The 24,140-nt window shown below is 42.1% G+C and overlaps 1 protein-coding gene across 3 annotated transcripts; it reads left to right on the forward strand.

Moving 5' to 3' along the window:
- The first annotated feature begins 914 nt into the window (after positions 1–914).
- Positions 915–16,210, forward strand: FDX1 (ferredoxin 1). 3 transcript variants are annotated; one of them, XR_005699455.2, is made up of 5 exons: positions 915–1,102; positions 6,271–6,395; positions 9,222–9,351; positions 13,096–15,525; positions 15,844–16,210. XR_005699455.2 is itself a non-coding variant. In XM_040055881.2 (4 exons), exons 1-4 carry the CDS (start codon positions 930–932, stop codon positions 13,208–13,210), a joined length of 543 nt encoding a protein of 180 aa, XP_039911815.1. In that variant the 5' UTR covers positions 915–929; the 3' UTR covers positions 13,211–16,210. The 3 variants fall into 3 exon arrangements, 1 of the variants encoding a protein (XP_039911815.1); XR_005699456.2 differs by having other exon boundaries at positions 15,966–16,210; XM_040055881.2 differs by having other exon boundaries at positions 13,096–16,210.
- The last annotated feature ends 7,930 nt before the right edge of the window (positions 16,211–24,140 follow it).

Below are 24,140 nucleotides of genomic sequence, written 5' to 3' on the forward strand. Positions count from 1 at the left end.
TATCATTCCCTCTTCTTTTCCCCCATTCATTTCCATTCCCATTTGAAATAATTATTTCAAAGTAATCGTTACATTTCTTCCTTATTCACTCAGAACTCTCCAGTTAGGGTGTGGCAGAATGAAGGGCATCAACATAACCATCTGATCAAAACTACCAGAGACAAGTTATGCCTGCAAGCGCAGTCTGTGATTGCTCAGGAAATTTTAAAATTTCCTGTGGCACATGCTGGTACTCGAGCCATGCACCACGGATGTTCACCCCCAGCTAAGACCCTGTGACAGCAGCACTGCTGTCCATTTGCTGATGCCCGTGTTTTAGAGGTTGGATCCTCTGTCGTAAGAAACAGTCATGGGGAACTGGGAATTTCTCCATGGTCCTGCCTGGATAGCATGGGCGGACGGCTCAGACTCCCCAGCTGCCAGCTCCACTTCCCCGGGAGCTCCACATTATTCTAAGCTGTTTCAAGGGACTTCCAAGTAGCATGTCCAGCCTGGAGCTGGAGCGCACTCCCCCACGGGCCGGGCCTCCCGAAAGGCATTTGGGAACTAGTGGCGACCCTCTGGGTGACTCCTCCACGGCTGTGACAAGACTCGTGGACCCAGCCGGGCAGGGGGTCAGGACATTCTGGGCTCCATGACCCGGCTCTCCCGCGAAGAGCACAGCCAGCGCTTGGATCTGAGGGCGGGGGCGGTGCGGGACAGCAACCCGGGGGCACCTGAGGGCGGAGGGGGGGGCGGCCCTCGCGCCGGCTCCGCCCCGCCCCGCCCCGCCGCGCACTTTGCGTAACCCCGCGGTCACGCCGGCGGGGGCGGGCCGCGCGCTGCGTAAACGCCTGCGAGAATTGCCGCCCGCCGCGCCGCGGGCGTAAGCGGCGGGACTTTGCTCCCGCCCCGCCGCCGCCGAGCCTCAGCGCTGCCGTCCCTCCGCCATGGCCGCCCCGGGGTCGGCGCGGCTCCTCCGGGCCGCCGCCGCCGCCTCCTCCCGGCGCTGGCTCTTCTCCGCCGCCTCGCCGGCAGCCGGGCCGAGGCCGGGCTGCGGCAGCGCTGCCGCTGCCCGAAGGGCAGCGCGGCCGTTCAGCCTCTCTGCCCGGGCGGCGCTCAGGTAAGGGAGTCGCGGCCGTGAGACGCCGGGCGGGCTCCCGGGGCGGCGGCCCGGACGAGCCGGGGGGGGGGCCGGGTCTCGGCGCCGCGGACAGCCGCGGCAGGCGGCTGCCTGAGGCACGGGCCGCCCGAGCCGGGCTGGCGCGGGATGACCTTCCCGCGGTGCCCCGGCCGGGTCCCGGCCCGCTCGCCGGGGTGGCACCGAGGCGCTCTAGGGGCCCCTCCGCCGAGCTGTGCCCCGTGGGGCTGTGCCGGCGCTGCGGGTTGGCTCGGGCGAGGCCCCTCGCCCGCCCCCGGCGCGGGTGAGGCGCAGGGTCGGTGTGACCTGGAGCCCCGTTGACATGGCTTGTAACGTTATGGAACGCTAAACAGCGTTCCTGGGGCCCCGACTGGTTTTCTAAGAGCTTATGACCTTACCAAAATCGCGCTTGTTTTTCTTTTTTTTCTGTTATTTTTTGTTTTGTTGTTGTTTTTTCCCGTGAAAGTCTGGCTGGGCTTGCGGTAGAAGTACAGCACATATCGGAGAGATCCTAGTAATTAAAGTGTGTTCTGCCTTTGGTATAGTTTTTTTGTACTGAGGAGCGCTTTTGCATCTTTCTTCACGGAAAGACCAGACGTGACATTTAGTGCCATGGTTTAGTTGACGTGGTCATGTTTGGTAGTAGCTTGGACTTGATGATCTCAGAGGTGTTTTCCAACCTAATTGATTCTGTGGTCCGATCTAAATGTGCAGAGCTCCTCCTCTCCTCACCAATATGTGTGAGTAGGTATTTCAGAATGTATTACATCTGTGGGCATTTAATATTACCCAGTCAACAGCTGTAGTTTTGATACTTATTACAGGTAGTCACAGGTTGTTTATGCGCAGCCTTCTGGCTTGCAGCTTTTGTATTCAAAGATAGGTCGGAGTCTACAGCTAACTTTCAGTGTTTCAAATTAAGAGGTTTTAAAGTCCTGATGTACTTGGTTGCCGGAGATGTTTCCTAGTCTTGGAACAGGACCCACAATCAGCAGTCCAGCATCAGGGATGTAGCCTGGCCTCTTTCCAGAAGATTGGGATACTGCCCTCAACATCAAAGCTGTCTCAAATAGTTTGCTTTTAAACTCAAATAGTTTGCTTTTGACTTTGTCCCAGGAGATACTTTTAATATGGGGAGAGAGACTTAACTTTTCTAGCCTAGGACTCCCGTATGAGATGAGTAAGTTGCTAGTCAGATATCTTCTCTGAAGGATCCTGCTGGTAATCAGTTGATTTTAAGGTCCCTGACTTGCAGTTTTTAATTAAAAAAAATAAAGATGTGATGTACTGACAAGTTTTTTAAAAGGCATTAAAATAATTGAAAAAAGAATCCTATAAAGGGAAAGCATTTCCTTACCTAATAGTAATATAAGACCTGTAATCCCCTCATGTCTTTCACAAACAGGCTGAATACAGAATGGAATTTATTTACATTCATTTTGGAAGCACACCAGCAAAAAAGCTTATGCAAACAAGTGTTTCCAATGTTGTTTATAAACTCAATGTCATAACCTGACTGAGTTGGAGAAAAGGAAAAGTCTTGTATATTATTGTTCTCTCCATTTATGCGTAAGTTACTTTCTCTGGGCATCATATTTGAGACCCAGTTCCTGACCTTTATATAATCAGCCAGTGTTATTTCAGTAAAAAGATACATCAATGTTTATATATGTAAAATTAGCTGTATTTGTGTCTAGAGGATGAAGACCTCACTATGCAAAACATTACCTGATGTGATTCCTCTGAACAGATGTTTCCAAGGGAGAACGGAGCATCAGACATTTGTTTTCATTTCCATTTCCTCCTTTCCCTTGCTCCTTTTTTAATCCTTATCCTTTCTTTTAATTTCATGGTGAACACTAGTTATTTCAGATTTCTTTTATACCAGTCTGGTTGTCTGTACAATGTTTTTGGTGCACAGCGTAATAAGTGCATGCTTTAAAGATTAGTTGAGATTTATAACTTCCATTGTTTGAGGCCTGTATAATAGTTTAATTCACGGAACTCCTCAGGCAAGTAGGGCTGTTGGATTTGCTGTTTCTGTGACTGGTTTCACAGCATGTTGGTATTTGGATAGTTGTTTTTCTCAATGCAAACAAAGTCGGGGTGGACAAAACCACTGTTATTTGAAATTTATAAAGCCTAAATATTGTTCCATGTGGGTGAGATTTTTATTTTTTTAATGGTGTCCCCCAGTCATTGAGAAGATTTGCTCAGTGTGTGTTTTGAATGTCTGACTAGTCTGTTTATTACATACACACACTTCTGAAAGTATTTTCACCAAGTAAAGCACCAGAGATTCTTCTTTCTTTTAAATATTTTTGGCTAAGTGAAGAGTGATAGAAGGTGGCAATAGCAAAAAACCAGATCTGCTGAAAGACTTAAGAAGGCTATAGCTAACTTTACACAAACAAATAAATTTCAGTTGCAATTATAAATCAGGGTGGATTAGGTCCTGTCAAAAGATTAATTATTGTGTCAGTTTTTAACAAAAGTCAGTGACCTGGTGGTGATACTTCCATCTGTCCCCTTGCTGCGTGGCACACACAGCTGCAGTGCAGGTCCTCAACTGACTGAAGCAAATACCAGATTGCCCCTACTGCCAAGGAGATCCCACTGCTGTCTCCTTGGTTTTGTTGTGGGCTGTGGCACTTTTGTCAGTTTTGCGGAGTCCAGTTGTTTTTGTGGTTGATTTTCATCCACATTAGCAAAAGGAGTTGACTTGTGGTAATAATAGTGGTGTAAGGATGATGGCAGGGTGATTTGGAGCGGGGTTCACCCGAACCCACGTTTTTATACTGTAAAGAGATGGGTTTGATCTGATCATGAAACCCAGATTGTGTCATTGCAGCATAAAGTTGCAGCAACACAGCCATTCTAAACTGGTGTAAATTCCATCTAAGGGTCAGGTCTGACTCTGCTGGTTCTGACATCTGTGGGGTTATTGACCTTGGCTTTCAGCCAGTGCATTCCCAGACCGAGGTTACTGCGGGACAGTGTGAGCGCTGGAGAGAAGAGGAACAAAGGAGCCGGGGCAGGACTGTTCCTTATGTGGCGCTGTGGTGTTTTATCAGATTCAAGTGTAGCCACAGGTGAAGACAGTTTCAAGTGTGTCTTGAGAACTGGAAGGGAGTTGACTTGTCATTTACAATAGTTTCAGGGATTTGATGGATGCCCAGACATCTTACTGTCTGGTCCATGGTACTTGTGAGTGCCTAATCCTTTAATAAAGAGCATGTTTAGGATATTGGAATAAGTATTTAGTACTTGCCATGTCTATACCTTTGGCAGAGCATACCCAGAAATGCAAGTACGTATTGCACTGTGTCTCCTGTCAGCGTTGTTTTGTCACATTGACAGAAATATTTCAGCAAAGGAGAGCGTACTTGGAGCTCGGGAAGGGCTTTTTGAGTTTAAAATTACACTGTCAGACATTAACTTAGGCTCTCCGAATGTGAATCTGTACCTTTGCATGTGCAGTCTAAACCCATCAGTCTTAAGCTCCCAGAGGAGGTGGTGAATTTCGTGCTAGTTTATCTAAGTGGGTGCTTGTTTCCTTGGTTCTGCTGTGGGAGGTGTTAACATAGCTGAGGAGCAAAATGAAAAGCAGAGTGGTTTCTTAAACCCCCATAGAATGGTTTGCTGGTGGTCCTTGGGTATCACAGGTGGCTGTGCAATATAAATCATATTTTGTAGAGATATATTTTCAGGATTTTTTATGGAACGTGCTTCAGTTGCATTCTGCAGGTCAGCAAGGTCAGCCCTTCATTAACAATTATAGTTTTGGAATGAATTTATAATTAATAATGGCTTGTGGCTGCCTTCTGGAGAGTGGACTGAAGGATGTTAGGAAAAGAATTGAACATAACATCCTAATGAATCATCACGGGGCACACTGGTGCCAGTGGGACTTGACTTACGGCAAGTGTATGAAGTCTGTAGCAACAAACATTTGTTGTTGTTTCATAACAAGCCAGTGCTCAGGTTGCTAAAAACACATTCTTTTACAGCCAGTTATAAAAATAATTTGTTCACTCATTTTTCAGCATGGCCGCTTTCAAATTTTTTCTTTAATATTCAGATGTACAGGTTACAGTTTTCCAGAAGGTGACTTGATTTTCGAATTTGCGTATATTTCATATGGCATAAATTACTCCAGGCCCACAGTTGCTAAGAAGGGTACGGCTAATATGGACCATGTGGTTCTTAAACATGGATTTCACTTGGAAACATAAATTTTTGAATTAGCCTTTTAGTTGTTCTATTTTTATCTGTCATCTCCTGGCAGATTTCTTCACTGTCCATCCAACAAGTTTGTTTTGCACACTTACTGTAGGAAAGAAAGTAGTCTGTTTAAAATTGAACATATTGTGTTTTAGTAGTATGTTTAGTTTTCCTTTAATTTGTTTGTGAAATAAAATAATACAGAATGCAAAAAAATTAATGCTAAAAGCTTTAGTCTTAAAACATTTTTTGTGCATACTGCAAGTGAGTTTTTTCTTAAATAAACAATTGTCTGGGAAAAGAAAAAAACTTTTCTTTCCTTGAAACCAGTGTAAAAACTTTGTACTTCACTAGAATTAATATTTTCAAGATGAGCTCCTCAGAGAATCTGTGCCTAAAAACAGCAGAATGCTATTGGAATATTTCCATTTGTGGGAGGAGAGAATAATTAAATTTTGGAACTAATAAAGTAAAATACCTAAAACTCTAAGCAGAAATGGGAAACTTTAGAACTTATCCTAAATGATAATTATGAGAACAACAAAGAAAACATAAATCCAAAGCAAGAGTTCACAGAAAAGTGGAGATAGAAACATTTAAACTTAGCTCCTTTATTTGTTAAAAATACAAATACTGTTCCTAAAATAAACTGATTGCCTTTGGTGAAAGGTGAAACATATGGATGCCATATGGCTCACAAAACAGACACCGAGGGATTTTTTTTCCTTATTTTTCATGGTCTTTGTTCAATGTACAGCAGTAGAAACCTGTACCTGTTCAGCTTTTAAAAGTCAATAACTTAGGTTTTTCTTTTCTTGGACTTGATAGTAGTAGTATCAACTATTATTTTTGTAGTATTCAATCAATTCTAAAGCACTAAAAAAACTCTAGAATTCTTTATTGTATTATATTGTTTTCTTTTTCAGCTCAGAAGATAAAATAACTGTTCATTTCATAAACCGCGACGGTGACAAACTAACAGCCAAGGGAAAACCTGGGGATTCACTGCTGGATGTTGTTGTTGACAATAATCTAGACATAGATGGTTTTGGTAAGTAGATTCACTGAATATTTTATTCAGTGTCTAGAACTTATGTGTCTAAAACTTACATTCCTCTTTATGCATAAATATTTATAGTATCATTTAGATTGGAAAAGACCTTTAAGATTATTGAGTCCAACTGTAAATGTATATTTTATCTATAAAATAAATAAAATATATTTATCTATCTATAATAGATATATCTATTTATAAAACGTAGTTGTACTTCACTTGGATTTTTCTCCCCTTTTTTTTCCTCCTGTAGGTGCATAGAATATTTTGGTTCAAGTTTTTAAAAAGTACTTGGGGTGATTATTAAGTTGAGTATTAAAGAGGGGAATGCGCACAGAGTGCTGTCAAAATGGAGCCTGAGACATGCTGTCTGCAGACCTCTTCTGAGCTGAAAGGTTCTGTTCTGGAGGCAGCACAGAACTGGTGTGTTTCTAACAGTGTCTGGTTACTTCTGTAGTGCCAGACTGTCTCAATTTATTATCAGGCTTTTTGTAGCACCTTATCTATAGCAGAGGAGTGCAAAGTGAAAGAAACCATCAAATCTGTGTCAGTTAGCAGGGAAGAGCAGGGAGTTTAATTCTTATTAAAGAACTGGGGTAGAGGAGACCTTGTGAAATTCTAACTTAGTACTAGTTCTGTTTAAAGTCAAAACAGGAGGAAGTTGCAGCTCCTCTCTATTTCTTCAAGCTTTTGCACTTTCCATAGTTAGAATCATAGGATGGTTTGGGTTGGAAGGAACCTTGGAGATCGTCCAGTTCTAAACCCCCCCTGCCATGGGCATCTTCCACCAGCCCTCAAAACACTAGACCACATTGCTCAAAGGTATTAGGTAATTGCAATTAAGTACCTTGGAAAGGTATTTATATGAATGTGAGCTGAACAATTAATAGAACTAAAGCAGAAAGTGGTAGTACAATTTTCAGAATGGAATTCATAACATGAAGCAGTTGGTGGAAAAAAAAGGACAGCAGAGTATTGTAGCACAGTTTGAAATTTGATGTGTGTTTTAGTTAAGTGCAAATACATGTTACTGCTAGTAATCAGTATCTTTGATAAGATTTAAAATCTTATACTTAATATGAGACATCTTTTATGTCTAGAGTTGCAGAATTGTCTCAAAAATTTGTGATGTAACTGGCTTTATGTATCACTTATTAAATGACTCATTTAGACTTATGGCTGGTCTGCTTGTATTCTACTGGAAATGTTCTCTGTGTCAATATCAGCTGTGTTAAAACATTGTGATAAAGTGGGAAAAAACAATGCTGTCAATAAAAGGAAGCCAAACTGAAAATTTGGAATACTGTTACAGTATTTAATTATAATATGTGCTATTTCAATAGTCACATTTCAATAACCACTTGCTAATGAAACATACTGGGGCAGAGAAATAATGTAATAAAAATGTACGTTCTGTGTTTAAGAAAAAAGTAATGAGGGAAAAGTAAAATATAAATCTTGCTTATTTGCTTCTATCACTAGGGGGCATCCTATATGCATTCACAATAATAGAAATACAGATCTGTTGAATGATTCAGCTGTGCTCAATTTGTTTGTTATTGCCAGTTTTACAGTTGTGAAAAGACCTTCCACTGTTCAAAGAGACTGGTCAGTGTCCTTTCCTTCCCCTCTCACCCCTTCCCTCACTTCCCCAACATTAACGATCCTTAGGCTGCTGATGTTTGGCACTTTAATTAAATTCTGCTTTTTTCATGTGTATTTGAAGACCTGATATAATTTAAAAATCAAACGTTGTATTACAATGTTTGAATATCTGCTTTTGGTAGTGTAGCAGCCTGCTGCTTTCTGTGTGGTTCTCATGGCCTAATGATGAGTTCCACTATTTCATTTCATAGCAGTGGTTATACGTACAATATTGCTTCCCTTATTTCTGTATGATTACAAAGGTGATGTGGTCACAGTTTTTTTGGTTTTGCTCTCCCTAGAAATAATAAGTGAAGATTGGCTAATGTGCTATCTGATTCTCTTGTATCGATTTAAATCAGAGCCTGAGGTTTGTAATCTCCACAGTATTTAGCTTTCCCCCTCTTCCTGAAGTTGCATATTTCTTTTTTGAACACTGTGGAGAACTCGGTGCCAGCCCAAGACACAGCCCAGTACAGAGACAGAGAAATTTGTTAGAGTTCAGACTTCTACTGAGCTGTGGTGAGCTAATTTCTGTAGCAGGTCAGTGGAGTTGGTGCTTGTGCTGCTCTGCCCCAGCAACCTGTTAGGTCCTTGACTCATACTGGAGCACCTCGTAATCCATGTAGGCCATATCTCTCTAGCCTGACTCCTTTGTTGTTGTGAATTAGTGTTCTGTTGAGTGAGTAGAAATAAGTATAAAATCCCTCCTCCCCGTACTTCTGAGAAATTGTTTTTGTGTAGTAGGTGTCTGCTAATGAGTTTACAGAGAAAATCTTTGTAAAACCATGGGAAAGAGAGATAAGAAGGATCAGCATTGGAAATAAATAAAGTAGTATTGATTGACAGTATTGTCTGCTTTTGTATTCTTGTAGTAGAAAACTATTCTTTCTTTAAATGGCAGAAAGGGAATTAGTTAAGTATTTTAACTGACTATTTAGTATTTTTTTAACTAATTACTTAGCACTGAAATAAATCTCAGTGCTGTATTAACTGTAGAAATACTATTAACAGTTGAATGCAGAGTATGTATATGACTGTGGGAATATATATAACATTAATTTTGCTAATCAGCCAAGACTTCTTGTATGAAACAAACACACATTTCTGGATTTCTTCTGAAATCCAGCTGCAGTTTGAAATCTGGATTTTCTGTTATCTTGATTTATTTTTCTTTAGGTGCATGTGAAGGAACACTAGCCTGTTCAACTTGTCATTTAATATTTGAAGACCACATATTTGAGAAACTAGATGCAATTACTGATGAAGAGATGGACATGCTGGACCTGGCATATGGCCTCACAGAAACGTAAGGCAACATAACACTTCCCTACATCACTTCCCAAAGAATGGGAAGAAAGTTTTGCAGATGGGGCAGACCACTATTCTTGGAGTACCTTGATCAGCTTTTAATGAATAGCTGGATTCTGTTGCACCAATGCCAAGTTTAAATGTTGTTTGTCTGAATTAATATTAAAAATATGTCAGTATTGTTTTTGTGACTGAAAAGTGTCAGTTGCCAGTACTTTGTCTTCAGAGTGGTCTGGTGCAGAAATGTTAAAACTAAAGTATAACTGGAAACCCAGTTTCTTCCACAAAAGCTCTGCCACTGCTGTCCTGTGTGTGGATTTTCTTATTCTTGTTTCTCCTCCCTTTTGTTTTCTGTCCCTTGTTAGTCTGTAACTAGTTACCGTCTCTTATGAATGTGTTTATGTCAGTATTTTAGGTTTTGGTCAGATCTTCTTTTCACAGAGTCACAGAAGGGTTGAGGTTGGAGGGGACCTCTTGAGGTCAACTGGTCCAACTCCCTGCTTGAGCAGGACCACCTAGATCCGATGCCCAGCACCATGTCCAGACAGCTTTTGAATATGTCCAAGGATTGAGACTCCACCTTCTCCAGCCTCCCTGGTATTTATGTACATTGTTAAGATCCTTCCTCCAAGCCTTCTCTAGGACAAACAGTGTAGATATGTCAGTGTACACACTTGTTACGCCTTGACTCTCATCACAGTGCTCCTTGTACACATAAACCAGATTCCCTTTTGGGAGAAACTTATACTGAAGTGTGCTCTGACTGCTGATAGACATTAGGATTAGACTAATGGTACTCTAAAGTAAACCTCTGTTCTGCATCACCCCCACCATCACACATCTTGTAGTTAGGGTGTTAGTCCTCATCACAGACCCGTACCTGACGGGCTGTTGTACTTGCTGGTGCACAGGTAGCCTTTATCGCAGAACATGCCCACACCAACAGCAGGCAGCTGCACCTTGTGATGTTTCATAAACCCTTTCCTTCAACTGCTTGAAGTTTTTTGACATTTCCAGTTATGTCAGAGGCTTTATACCTGGTCTGTATAACATAGAGTTTGTCTCTGCAAAGAAGTACTCTGAATTAACTTGTCTGTCTCCTTATATCAGTAAAAGGAGTCCTGTACTCATAATTTCTAGATGACAGTGCACTTTCTCCCTTCAGCCAAATCTGAACATTTATGGGAGGTTGAAAAAGCAAACAAGTCAAGCTACTAGAAACTTGTAGTGTCTTTTGGTTTATCATTTTTCCTGTCTCACAAAAACCCATTTTCAGTTTTGAAAAAAACAAACAAACCCATAAACCTATTAAGCCTGCCACCTACCATAATAAAGAGTAACTTTTAGGTTCAGGGCCAGAATAATTCCTGAATAGCTCTGGAGGCATATGATGTAATAAAAATCTTTTTTCTTTGGCTACCTTTTAAGTAAAGGTTTAAAACAAGGAGATTTTACTGAAGAACTGGAGAACAGTAGCAAGCCAAAGCTCTCTGTTTAAATGTTTCTATTTTCCTTATAAGTTCTTCATACCAAATTAAGCTTTACACCTTCTGAAGGTGTTTGGTACTTCTGTTAGGTTTTCCTAGCATCACCTGTTCTTCCTATGGTCAGGGACCTTCCATTTATGTGAGAGGGTGACTCTTCTGAGGGACAGAGCTTTAAGTGGCTGGTATTTGCTGCAGGTTGCGTGGACTCCTGTGCTGATGTAAATTTGTGTAATGGAGATCCACTTCTATTTCTGTCACAGATACAGGCATAGAAGCTTATTCTTGTCAGTGACTCTGTGTTTGGGAAAGTTTCAGCTAGCAACTGCCATGAAAGCTTGTGTTTTTTTTTAAATGAAGGATTAATTAGGTTAAAATGAAATTGTTTTGATAAACTGCAGAAGGTAGAAAGTAGTAAGATAGGGGAGGGAATACCCTGGCAAGTTAAAATAAGGATACTAAAGCAAAAAATAAGATGAGAAACAGCTTGCAAAAAATAGGCAAATATTTTTGTTTCTAACCTATCAGAAACAGGAAACTTTGTCTGCATTCAGAGCCAATGGGTGATGTAGAAGGTGCATATAAAATAGAAAAAAGTAACATAAAAGCAAAGTTTCTTTTGCATTGTTATCTCTAGAGGTTTGATGGGCTGTCCCTGTACTGGCAGGTTTCTTTGCAGAGGGTGGGGTATTCCGTGATCTTCTTTCAAGCCAATGTGTCCATAGAAATAGTATGAACTCCAGATAAATAAACTGAGTGGTAATAAATAGTAATGGCCAGGTAACATTCACCTGGGAATTCTACAGGAATTCAATATGGCATTTCTGGACTGCTGTCTGTAAAGCTTAATTAGTTGGTTTAAAACTGCTTCCACATCAAAGGAATGGGAGGGTGGGAACCCAGCTTTTAAAATGAGATTCAACATCTTAAGGTGAGATTTGGATCTGAAGAACACAGTTGTGATTCTGTGAGCTGTTGCTTTTCTGTCCTAACTGCTACGGGTAAGGAAAGAATTCAACAGAGTTTTTATAGAGGGATGAAGCAGATTGGGAAATTCTTCATGTAAGTCACTGCGATGAAGAAAGATCTTGCCATTTATACAGTTTACTTAAGTCTAGAAATTGTTTACTAAATTTTGGGGTGCAACAGCATAAGAGCAAAGGCCCTGTAAAGGCTAAGTAATTGGTTAAAAGAAATAAATCTTCTAACAAGAAGTATTAAGCTGTCTGGTAAGAGTGTGATCAGCAGCATGATTTAAAAGTGATTGGTGTTAGGCATAATTAGTGTGAACATCCTTGTGGAAGACTTAAGAAAACACAGTGAGGAGTAAGGTTTACAGTGTTGTATTAATATCATTACCTGCCTGTGAAAACATGCACAAGTATTTTATGCTCTTGAGCAATAGGAAATGATGTTTGGAGTGAAAAGGCAAATGCAGATAAATGCATAGGGAGAGGTGGATAAAAGAGTGGGAACTTTACATTCTTGGAACTGGTTGTCAGCTAGCTAGCATCTTGCCAAGGACTGGTGCCCATCCTTGCTGATGTCCTTAGTATTCTATACTTAAATAGTGAGACATGGACATTGAATTAAAGTTATCCCAGCATGAAAGCAGCTTGTCATGTCTGCAGAGTTTTGTTGTTGTATTAAATCTTCTGGTTTTAATTGCTTGTGTGCAACATCTGTTTTTTTCATGCTGAATGATAGGTAAAGAAATGAAAGATGACATCTCCTCCGGTGCCTTGAGTATTTTATCCTTCTCCTTCCTATGTTTCTTGTCTTTTCACTCTTACTTTTCTGGCTTACACCCAGTCTTGAGTTTTTTAGTTTGAGAACATTGACCTCTGGATGGAGGGGATTTGCAAGGTTTTTCCCAAGGCTTTCATTCAGATTCATTGCCTTTATCTCCTCAGAGGTGGCTGAATTCCCTTAGGAGATGAAGTATCACTCCCTGAGCTGTTAGTGACCTACTAACAGTCACCCATGTTCTGCATTGTCTCAGGGAGCAGGAACTACTCAGTTGCGGGGCTTCCCAGTGTGCTGAGCTCTGTTCTGCCAGTAAATCCTGGCTATTGCCACGCACATCCTTGTGCTGATGCAGGTGATTCACTCCTGTGCTGGATTAAAGCCCTGCACAAGAGGGGCTGTTCCTAGTTCAGGGTCTGTTTGGGGTGGCTGAGTGTTTGATACGCAAGGGGGTAAATGCTGTTAGATTGCTGGTGGGCTAGAACTAACAGTAATGTCCTGTTTCCCCACAGATCACGTTTAGGCTGCCAAATCTGCTTGAAGAAATCAATGAATGATATGACTGTTCGAGTACCAGAAGCTGTGGCTGATGCTAGACAATCAGTAGATATGAGTAAAAACTCCTAAAAGAAAATATCCTAGGGGTTTTAAAGAAGCTTAATTATTTTTATAACTTATTTTTAAATGTGTAATTAAATATGGAAACTTACATAATTGTGAGTTATTTTATATGACTATCAATATTAGATTAATGCTATTTTAATTTTCTTTATAGAACCTCTTATATTTTTACGCTTAAAATGCAATAATACTTCTTATAAGTAATCATTGGACTATAAACATTAGCAAGTATATTACAGATTTCATATAACATTATTCTGCCAAAACATTTAATGACATTTAAAAACCGGATCACTTGTACAGGACTTCTCCTAAAACAAACTGAGCATTTCTAGGTGGCAAACCTGAATGTGTAAGAGAAAAGACCCTTGCATGGGGTCTTTTTGAAGTGTTGCCATTAAAGATGGTGTGCTCAGAGCTAGTTAAAATTCTCAGTAAATATGATACTTTCTCAGTAAACAGTGGATTTTCAGGTTTTGAAATCTTAATGAGATGTGGCAAATGTTGTCGTGTGAAAACAGTGCTAAACAATGAGTTGTAGGAGCTGTGTTACGATTTAACCAGCAGGCAGCTAAATGCCACACAGCCAATTCACTTGCACCCCATCATTGCCCACCCCCCTTCCAAATGGGATTGGAGGGCGTAGACTTGGGGGATAAAAAAAGTAACATTCAAATGGTGAGATAAAGACAGTTTAATAGGACAAACAGAAAGGAAAACAACAGTAATAATGACAAATAAAATACATAAAACAAGTGAGGCACAACACAGTTGCCCACCACCTGATGACTGTTGCCCAGACAGTTTCTGGGCAGTGACCCCTGGCCCACTTTTGCCCCAGCTGATATTTTGAGCATGGCACCATGTGGTCTGAGACCTCATGTTGGTCACTTGGGGTCAGCTGTCCTGACTGTGTCTCCTCCCAATTCCTTATGCACCACAAGGTGAGGTGAGAATCTGAAAAGGCCTTGACTTAGTTGTTGCTGTGTTTACATTAAAGCACCAGTGTGTTATCAACACCGTTCTGATTCTAAATCCATAACAGCACTGTACCAGGTACTGGGAAGAAAATCAGCTCTCTCCCAGGTGAAACCAGGACAGGCTGATGCAGGATTTTGGCACCTGCAGCTTAACTCTGGCCCAAATCAGATGTCAGTAAACCTCAACAATAGTTACATTTGACTACACCACAAATACTGGGATAGACTGGGCTTAGAACAATGAGTCCTTGCAGTTGTGTAATGGGAGAACATACCCAGTGGAATTACAATTTAACCATCAGAAACTCTTACTGTTCTCTGAATATGGCCGAGTTGGGATTGAACAGGATGATGTTTGTCAACATCCGATTTGTTCTGAAATCTTTATCCCTTTTTAGTTTTGAGCTTGTGCTGGAGGCAGTCTGATGTTAGCTAGGATGCTCAGCTTGAAGACATTGCTTGATTCTGTGCCTTGCTCTCAGGATCATTTCTGTAATGGTTGATGCAAAATGACCAAGTGTATTTGTTTCATAAAAATGGCCTTGGTTCCCCAGAAGGTACAGGGAAAAATCCTATGGTGAGATGGTGACTGCATTGATGATGAAGAGCTTTCAGCTGAATATTGGTTTTGTCTTTCTAAAGTAGCCCAAATAAAACAATGTTTCTAAGACTATTCTCTCCAACTTTACATACTTATGTGAACTGGTTACTGATGAATACTGGTTATCACCAGTAGTTGTTAACTTTTGATTTTTGGGGGGCATTTATATATATATATATAAAAATCATGTTTGTTTACATTTGAATGATCTAATGCATTAATTAATGCATTGTTTGAACTGGTAACAATGACATCTGGACATCTTTTATTGCATTACTATATATATGAGGGAGGGAGAAAAATTATTTTTCTGGTGTTAATTATTGGGATTATTTTGAGCTTTGTAAAGAGGAAAAAAAGTTCCTCTTTGTTATAAGAATTAATATTTTCTAGAACTGTATTTAAAATAGATGTGGGTCAGATTCTTTTATTTCTTCTCTTAGTTACTTCAGTTCCTTCTGTTACTTCTCAACTTTGTCCTAATGCAAGGTATACTAATTGTGGTCTGCTCAAAACTTAATAATGTAGGAGTTTCAGAATACAATTCTGATGTCATCTGATTCCAACTTAAGACTTCAGAATTAAAGTTTACAGGCTTTATGAAGGGCAGAGAGAGAAAGGTCAGGGAGAAGGGTGGGCATAAATTGAAGAACTGTTCTGAAGATGCTGCTGTCTTCCTCTTCTGCTGCTGTGACTCTAACCATGATTGAGAGGTTGCCGTCACACAGTCAGACATTAAGGTAAATCTCACTTTGTATTGCCTTTGTTCTGAGCACATTTATATACAGTTATTAAATCTTGCGGGTTTTGGGTTTTTTGTTGGTTTTTGTTTTGGTTTTTTATAGGAGACAGCTCATCAGCTTCCAAGAAAGGGAGCTTGGGTCATAATAAGATGTTTTGTGCATTTGTACATCAGAAAGAAATATGAGGTTTCAGTATGCCTGTGAAGTTTAGGGGTAGATGTTGATATTTACTGAGTTTTAGGCTCTTCTTGGTTTTTTGTGTTGGGTTTATGTTTTTTTTTCATTGGGTTATATGGGTTTTTTTTTTTCATACAGCACCAGGTACTTCTTGTGGGATTCTTGAAGTGCTTAACACTGTGCTAAACAAATGTGGAACAGCTCTCAAGTGAGTTTTCTTTCTAAGCCAAGGTGGTTTTGTTGTGTGTTTCCTGTGACAGCTTCTCATTACAAAGACTTTGACTCTCCTATAGTGTGCCTGTGGAATGAATTACTCAGCACAGCAAGGCAAAAAAAGGACACTTCAAATTTCATTTTGGATTCTAGAGGTATCCCATACTGCATGCAAATGGAAATCTCAGAACACAAAGGAACTGACTTGTAGTCCCCAAAATGCACAGTTCAGAGATACTAGTTTATTGTCAAAATGATTTGGAAATAAATCTTATTTTTAACCTCTTTCTGACACCTCTTGTTTTATGGGTTTTTCTTTCCTTCTCTAAGCTATTGAATGTATTTCTGGGTGAAAAATGGAACTTACCCATTAATGGTGCACTTTCAAGTGTAAGTATGAATTCTTGTGCAGTGCCACACAATTATAGCATCAAAATAGTTGAATACGTTTACTTCTCTGTTCAAATAAAGATTATGGGTAATTTGCTTTCTAAAACCATTTCCTTTCTCTGTTAAAAGATGGGGTCACTGGGTTTCTTCTGTCTTTCCCTCCTCAAAAATGAGGAGCAAATCAAAACTGTTTCCTTTGTGTTGTAAACTAAACTTGAGAAGCATACTCAAAGTCTGGTGCTGGCGCAGACCTGTACTTAGCAGACATTGGGGCAGTGGTGGTTTGCACTGTCTCCTGTTGTTTGTGGGTAAAAAGGTCCTTTGGATTGGGTTTAGTTTGTGAGAAAGTCAGGCCAAAACCATCTCTCTGCCTTTTCAGGACTCTGGGGGAGTTTGTCTGTGGCTCTAGACTGCGTCCCTTCCCTCTACCACCCTAAACCGCAGTCAGGCCCAAGCCAGCATTCCCACCTCTGTGACATTTTGTGAGTGTGTGGTGTCTGAAGAGGAAAGAAGGGTGTACCTTGCATTCCTGTGAAAAAGGCAAGTGCTGTAGGCAGTTTGTGGCTTCTTGGACAAAAACTAAATCTTGAAAGTTCATTCTTTTTGGCTCTGGGGTTCCAAAACATTTAAGACATTCATGTCCAAACGTAAATCACATCCCAGTTGGAGGCAAGTTGAAAAGGCCGTGTCCAAAATAGCTGCAGGGAAGAGGCAGTGCTTGCCCTGTTCAACAGGTCCAGGCTGGGGTGTGGAGGACATTTTTTACAGCCTGTATTTTGAAAATGTGGTATATGAAGATAGGGTATGCAGAAAAATCCTTATTCCTTGGGAGAAAAAAGGAGAAATAAATCTTTAAAGGGAGAGGTGGCTCAAGCTGAGTCAGTGAGTTACCAAATAGTAGAAAACGGTGGGAAGAGTGCAGCTGCTTGAGATGATTTCTCAAGTGATCTGGAAGGATGTGAGAGTGGGAATTTCCTGCATGGTGGCCAGGGCTGTGGCTTCTCAGGGTGGCCGTGTAGCTCCACGTCCTGCTGTGGGCTGCAGTGCCTCTATGCTTTCTCTCCTTGTTGCGCTGCCACAAGAGTGACAAGAGGCACGGTCCATCCATAAGCGAACAGGCATTAAAAGCATAAACTGTGGTAGTAAAAATAACCCTGAGATTTACTTTCTAAGCCACTGGCCACCACTTGCTTTTTATAGAGTTAAGCAGAGGCTTTTGATGTGAAGTAGTCCACATTTCAAAATGTCTTTAAAAAGTCATTTCTAGCCAGCAGTGGTTTAGCATTTGCAGCTTCAACTCTTCGCCAAAAAGCTGTTGGTTTATTGTGCTCGGCCAAGCGTCTCTGGGGCCGCCCTTCACGGTTCTGGAAGCTCCCTTGACCCCAGCCCAACCGGAAAAAGACTGTTCCGTGTATTCGCACTGCCCCTGTGCTTCCATGTGCTCGGGTCCAGCCGGCATCCTGTTCTCCGCGCCCATCCCCTTCCAGAGCGCGGTGCGTCCTCCCCGAGCCGGCACCCGCGAGAGATGAGGAAGCGCAGCGCGGGGTTTCAGCACACTTGGTGCCAGCTGCTTCGGGTGCGCTCAGGTGCGGCGGGGCCGTGCCGTGGGCGGCTTTTTGGAGAGCGTGTGTTGCAGCCGTTCCTTCGGCTGGTGCTGACCCCGGGTGGTAAATCCCTGCAGCAGGGCGCTCCAGGGATTGAAACGCGCGTGGGAGCAGCGCAGCGAGCCGAGGCGGGCCTGTGGGACAGCCCCGCGGAGGCGCCGCCCTGGGGGAGCTGCTCGCCGTGCGGCCCCGAGGGGATGGCGGGCTTGGGGCGGCGCTGGAAAAGCGCTGTTGCCGCTGTGCCACGGACACACAGCCGCCCCTCACACGCACACGGAACGCGTGGCCAGCCCCAGCCCGCGGGCACCAACACCTTCGGCCGTGAGCTGCCGTGGGCGGGGGAGCCCCTGCCGGCGGCCCTGGGACTGGTGGATTCCCGGGACGGTCCTGGGAGCCTCAGGCGGCTCCCGTGGGGACATGGGGGTTCCCCTGATTGCCACGTCTTGGTGGCAGCGATCCATCGATCACATTACCTAACAGTTCAGCGTGGGACATTTGTGCTCCTGGTTTCGCATCACTGCAGCACGCAGCAGAGCATGTATTACACGTGGGAAGTGGTGACAACCGGGGATGCTGGTGCGTGTTAAGTAACGCCTTCCAGACACTCCGGGGAAGTCCGCAAGCACCTGTGGCAGCTGTACCTGCCTGCAGCTACGGCTGATTTGGTTCTCATCCTGTTGGCAGCAAGCTGCTGCTGGCTGAAATCGCTGGGTTTGGGGAAGTCTGCCGTCTCACTGGAGGAAATACCAGGCCATATACAGCATTCCTCCTTCAGGATGTGTTTGATCAAAAATTCTCCTTAAGGATCCAGTTTTGGATCAAACAAATATCCACATAGGCTGGATGTTCTTACTCAATCTGAGTGCATCTGGGCAGACTCGGGCAGGATAGGAGCTGATTTTCATTTTACTCTTCTTAGAGGAACAGCCCTGCTTTGCATAGGTAAGTTAGCACTAGCTTTTGATGTGGTGAGTTCTCACAGGCTTTACTGGCAATGGCTTGGAAGAAGGCTTCCTAGAAAACTGACCAGAGGGAAGGAAGAGGAGACTGGACACAAGATTGCGGTGATGCAGCTGCAGCTTTTCAGATCCAAGAGAGAGGCAGACATATCCCACCCAGGGAGCAAGCAGTGGGTTTTGGCTGCAGATTAAAGGAAAAGGTGTCATTTCAGAGGAACGTTTAGCAACAGATGAAAATAGCCATAAAAGAAAGCAAATGATGTCTCAGAGACAAAGAATATGGTAGCTCAGAGTGATGGGGAAGCTTGTTCAGGCTGTGGTTCAGTTCCAGGAACAGATGACTGTCAGGAGGGAGCACAGCAGGGGATGGCTGGAGCTGGAGAGTCTCTACTTCAGGTTCTAGCGCTTTTTGGAGTTTTTTTGCTTCCAGACTGATTGAGTTGTTATGATCATCACAGCCTTTGGATTTTCATCAGAAAATCAGGAAAAACATGTTTTGTCCTGGCATGGAGGAATAAAAGCAATCAATGTCCCTTGTCTTGAAGTTTCCTGCACTTCCGGGGCTGTCCTTCAAGGAGAAGGGCAGCAACAGGAGTCTCTGAGGCAGAGGTCAGGGGAGCAGAGCAGAGCTGCCCTGAAGGTGAGTGTGTCCTATTAGGGAAGCTCGGGAAACTGGGATCTCCCTCTGCTGAGTGATGTATACAGAAAATGTTTTTCCAGCTTGAACAGCCTGTGTCTGAGCATTGAATGCAAGTTTCACATTAAAAATTACCTTAATTACATACCTCATGACTGGCCTTAATTTTCTACTATTTTGCCTTTTACCAAATATTTAGTTAAAGAGGTTGAAAAAGACCTAGCTTCTGAGTTGTCTGTTATAGTACTTACTTTTGAGGTAAAAATGCCTAAAGGGGGGGACAAGACATCAGAGATCTTTACAACAGCATGCAGAAATGAAGGGGGAAAGCCAGCTACTGGAGAACAGGAGTTAATTCTTAGAATAAAAGTACAGAGTAACCACTAGATATTTGCTGTGTTATTTCACTGCTTATATAACTGGTTAATTAGTGCTGCCAACTGCCCAGCACTGGGCTGCTCCTGTTTTACCATAAAGCCACCATATACAATACTTTTAATCCACTTCTACTCCTTTTGAGCTGAAGAGTCTCCATAATGGCTTTAATCACAGGAAATTTATAACATTAAAATTCCCCTGAGGGTAATGTACTGAAATTCTTACTCTCTGGCAAAATAATTTCCCCAAATCTTTTAGCCAGTGAGTAAAAATTCAGCTCAGCTTGAGCTGCAGTGTAACCTGTGCAAGTGCAACTGACCCAGGACCTGGTGTACTGCCCGATGCAGACACAGGCAGCAGTTCGTGTTTTCTGCAATGAGATGCTGTTTACCAGACCAGTAGGGGTCTTTTAGCCCTTCAAATCTGGAGTGCACTCAAAAATACACAGGAAGGTCCTTTTGCTATAAACTCGTGGTCACCCTCAAGCCTGGATGGAGACCCACATTATTTAAGGAGTTCATTCCTGCCAGAAAATTTGGGTGGATGCTGCTCTGACACCATGTGTGTATCTGCAAACACTTGACCCAAATCCACTGAGGGAAGAAAAAGATCCTTGGCCAATCCTTGCCGCTTGCTCCTCATCTCTCCAAAATAAACAGGCTGGTATGTCTTGGTTTACAAAAACCTTTAAACAAGTTGTATTTGACACACATCACAGTAGTAGTTCAAAAGTAAAAACCACAATATTCCTTCCAGACCATACTGAATATTTGGAAATAAAAATAAACCACCTGGCCAGGCCCCACTGGTGCATGCAGTGAGCTCCCAAGCCCTCTCTGCTGTTACTTCTTATACTGCTTCTGCAGGAGAGCCTGTGATTTACTGACTGCTTCCCTGCCACTCCATTGCCTGCCGCTTCTCATGACTTCCACTGACTCAGAGGGTACACTTGTTAGGTTTTTCTTCTGCTCAGTTTATGTCCTTTTTGTGGTGATCTTTTGTCAGAGAGACATCAGGTATGCTGCAAAACTTTTTTTCATATCACAAAAGTCAATATTTGCATTGAAAGTGAACTCTGCTCATTTCAATAATAATGAAATTCTTCAGCTTTTTCTTACTTTCCAAGTAAGAGAACTGTGATGCCTGGAATCCCAGTGGGGTTAACTGCTGGTAGAAACACAAGCTCTGCAGGAGCTGTCAGAGGAAACAGGGAAGGGGGTGCAGGAGCTGCTCCTGGCTTCAGTGCCGCATCACTGGCTGTGTCCCCTATTCCATGCCCAGGAGCTGCAGGAGGAACCCAGGGTTTGACCCCAGCATGACACTGCTGCATAGCTCAGCACTGGAGGAGCTGCCCAAATGAGTTTGTGGAGCACACATTCCCAGTGCCACGCTGTCTTGGTTTGCGATATGTAACCAAAAGCGTGTATTCTATCTGCCATCTGTTGAAACCAGTTGGGGAGGCGTTTTTCTGTATCTCTTGTATAACCCATTCCTCATAACCCTAGGGGGAGAGGGCGGGTGCCTTCTGTTAATGGGCCAGCTGTTAAACCCAGGTGGGGCAGTGTTCTTATCTCTTCCACACCCATCCTCCCTCGGGGGATATCTGCTGTTAATGGGCCGTTAAGGCTCAACCACGACTAATACAATTACATCATCCCACTGGGAGATGCTCCACCCAGTGGGAGGAGCCAAGCATTCCTACCTGGATAAAACCTGCAATTCAGAGCACCAGTGCAGCCTGTCTTCACTGGATCCCAGAGGAATACCAGACCCATCTCACCACCACTAAACCCCTTCTACAGGATCATCTCTTCATCTCTACTCCAACAGAACCACATCCAGGAGGACTTATTTTGGAGTGCTCCCAACACCCTGACTAACAGGGTTTCAGGTCTTATTCTGACTCTATCAGTGTTTTCTTTTTTTGTTTGTTTGGTGTTTTGTACTACTACATTTGTATTTTTAATATTCCTAGTAAATATCTGTTATTCTTATTCCCATAACTTTGCCTGAAATATCCCTTAATTGCAAAATTATAATAATTTGGAGGGACGGGGTTTACATTCTTCATTCCAAGGGAAGCTTCAGCTTTCCCTGGCAGACACCTGTCTTTTCAAACCAAGACACACACAAAGCCAGACAACTTCAGGTTTCTGCTGAGTGGCTTCTGTCAAAGCTCTTGCTGCACATTGCTGGAGCTGCATTGGGTGGCTGAGCAGAGAGCAGGAGACAATTTATTTGGTGACTGCACAAAAACTCACGCCCAAACAGCTCCATCTGGCACCGCAGCCTCCGCATGCTGCCTCTGCCAGGCACAGCTTTCTCTGCTAGTGCTGCCGCTTGGATGTGCTCCTTAGAAACATTGCCATCCTTTCTTCTGAAAAGATGGAGCAGCAGAAGTCTGGGACCTGCTTCTCCTTTTTCTCCCAGGTTATCCATGGGATCTGAGGCCATCTGCAATGTCATAGTGCTCTTTTTCTAATTTCATAGCTTTGATAGTAGGGCTTTTGAAAAAGATCCCCTTTGCTGACAACTTCTCCAGGCCTTGGCTGGGAGCTTTTTGACTTTCAAACTGAATTTCAGGCTACAGTATTTTCAAATTTATCATTTTAATTTTCTCATGGAAAATGTAAATAAATGGCTGAATTTTTCTAATTCTTTGTTTCTAATTTTTTTTTTCCCCCTCGGGAAAAAAGTGTGGAATCTGAACATTTTTTGTACTGCTCTTCAGATATTCTCTTTAATGAAGCAGTTAATTTAAAATGCACATGCAGAAAATCAATTCTGATTGGCACATGACACCATTTAATTCTGGTAAACATGTTCGTAATGTTTTCAAAGTCTGGTAAATACTGAAATTATCTCTCTATAGCACAGGATCTAAAAGGTCTCTTCTAATGTTGCATTATTTTTCAAAATAATGGACAGAAGGGTGTAAACCCCATCTATCTGGCTGGGGAGTCACACAATTTCAGAACAGTTCGAGTTGGAAGGAATGTTCACAGATCACCGATTTCAGCCCCCAGTGCACTTGATTAGCAACTCTATAAACTTTGTGCATCTGGTACATTTGTTACATAAAATTTCCAGTGTATCTGACAAGTTTATTGCTGAACTTGTCCTGATTTTTGAGGAAATTGATTCCTGAAATTTGGTATGTTTTCACAGACTTTTATTAGTTTAATATGTTAAATAATTCATGGTACATTATAAAGCAGTTCTCCTTAATACTTTTTTTTCTTTACTCCAGGAGGAGTAAAAAAAAATACTCCAGGATACCAGGAGTATTTCCCAAGATATTTTGTCAATGGTCTTTAAAAGCGGTTTTATTGCTGTTTTTCATAAATATAAATCCCACAAACAAGGATTCAGTCGAAGAGTTAGTCGAAGGTTATTCTTAGTGTAGTGCTTCTAGGGTGACATATGTGAACCCAACATGTCCTACTCTGGCATGAGCTGAGTAACCACCATGGGGATAAGTGGCTTCAGAAGCCAAAATGGTTCTCTTAGCAAAAAAAAAAAAAAAAAAAAAAGAAAAAAAAAAAAAAAAAAAAAAAAAAAAAAAGATATATCTATCTGTCTATATCTCCAGAGAAAGCTCTTCAGAGACCAAGGCTGAGAAGAAAAAATGATAATTGTTAGGAAACCACTCAGCTGGAAAAATAGCCAAGTTGATGGAGTCCATAATTTTCAGTATCTGAAGTAATCATGAATTTCTCTTTGAAGTTTTACCTTTTGAAAGCAGCTGGATCCCTTGAGAATCAGAAGCTGATAACCAGAAATGGAGTGCTGTGAATGCACATCTCTTGTGGATAACTGGGTTCTTCTAGGTCTTTATCGGCTCTCCCAGTCAGTCAGGTTTGGTGGCTAATGGTCACTTAGTTTTTACCCAAATAACTTCTGATCTTAGGTATTTTGCTTCTGGTGATGAGGTTGAAATGGGTGGGAGGTGCCTGGAGGGCCAGAGAGTCTGTGGGTAAAAAAACCCCAAAACAACATAGGTCTAAGAAAAGTTATTTTTAAGTATGATCATCCAACTAGGTTGTAATTATTCAACATTTCAAGATATACCCAGAAAGAGGAGAAATCTTTACAATCTTGGGTGGATCTTTTTGTTTTCCCTTTTTGTTTTCTCTGTCTGCACAGAGTATGTAAATACTCAGATGCTATCATTTGTCTTGGGAAATTAACAACATTAGAGTGGGAGGATTAAAGATATTTTTAATTACCCCTGGCTCTGCATCCAATTTTTTT

The sequence above is a fragment of the Hirundo rustica genome, chromosome 2 (genome assembly GCF_015227805.2).
Source record: "Hirundo rustica isolate bHirRus1 chromosome 2, bHirRus1.pri.v3, whole genome shotgun sequence".
Lineage (NCBI taxonomy): Eukaryota > Metazoa > Chordata > Aves > Passeriformes > Hirundinidae > Hirundo > Hirundo rustica.

Coding starts and splice junctions, on each gene's coding strand:
- FDX1 (XM_040055881.2), top strand. CDS start 930: ATGGCCGCCCCGGGGTCGGCGCGGCTCCTCCGGGCCGCCGCCGCCGCC. Junction 1,103..6,270: donor TCTGCCCGGGCGGCGCTCAG/GTAAGGGAGTCG, acceptor TTTCTTTTTCAG/CTCAGAAGATAAAATAACTG. Junction 9,352..13,095: donor GCATATGGCCTCACAGAAAC/GTAAGGCAACAT, acceptor GTTTCCCCACAG/ATCACGTTTAGGCTGCCAAA.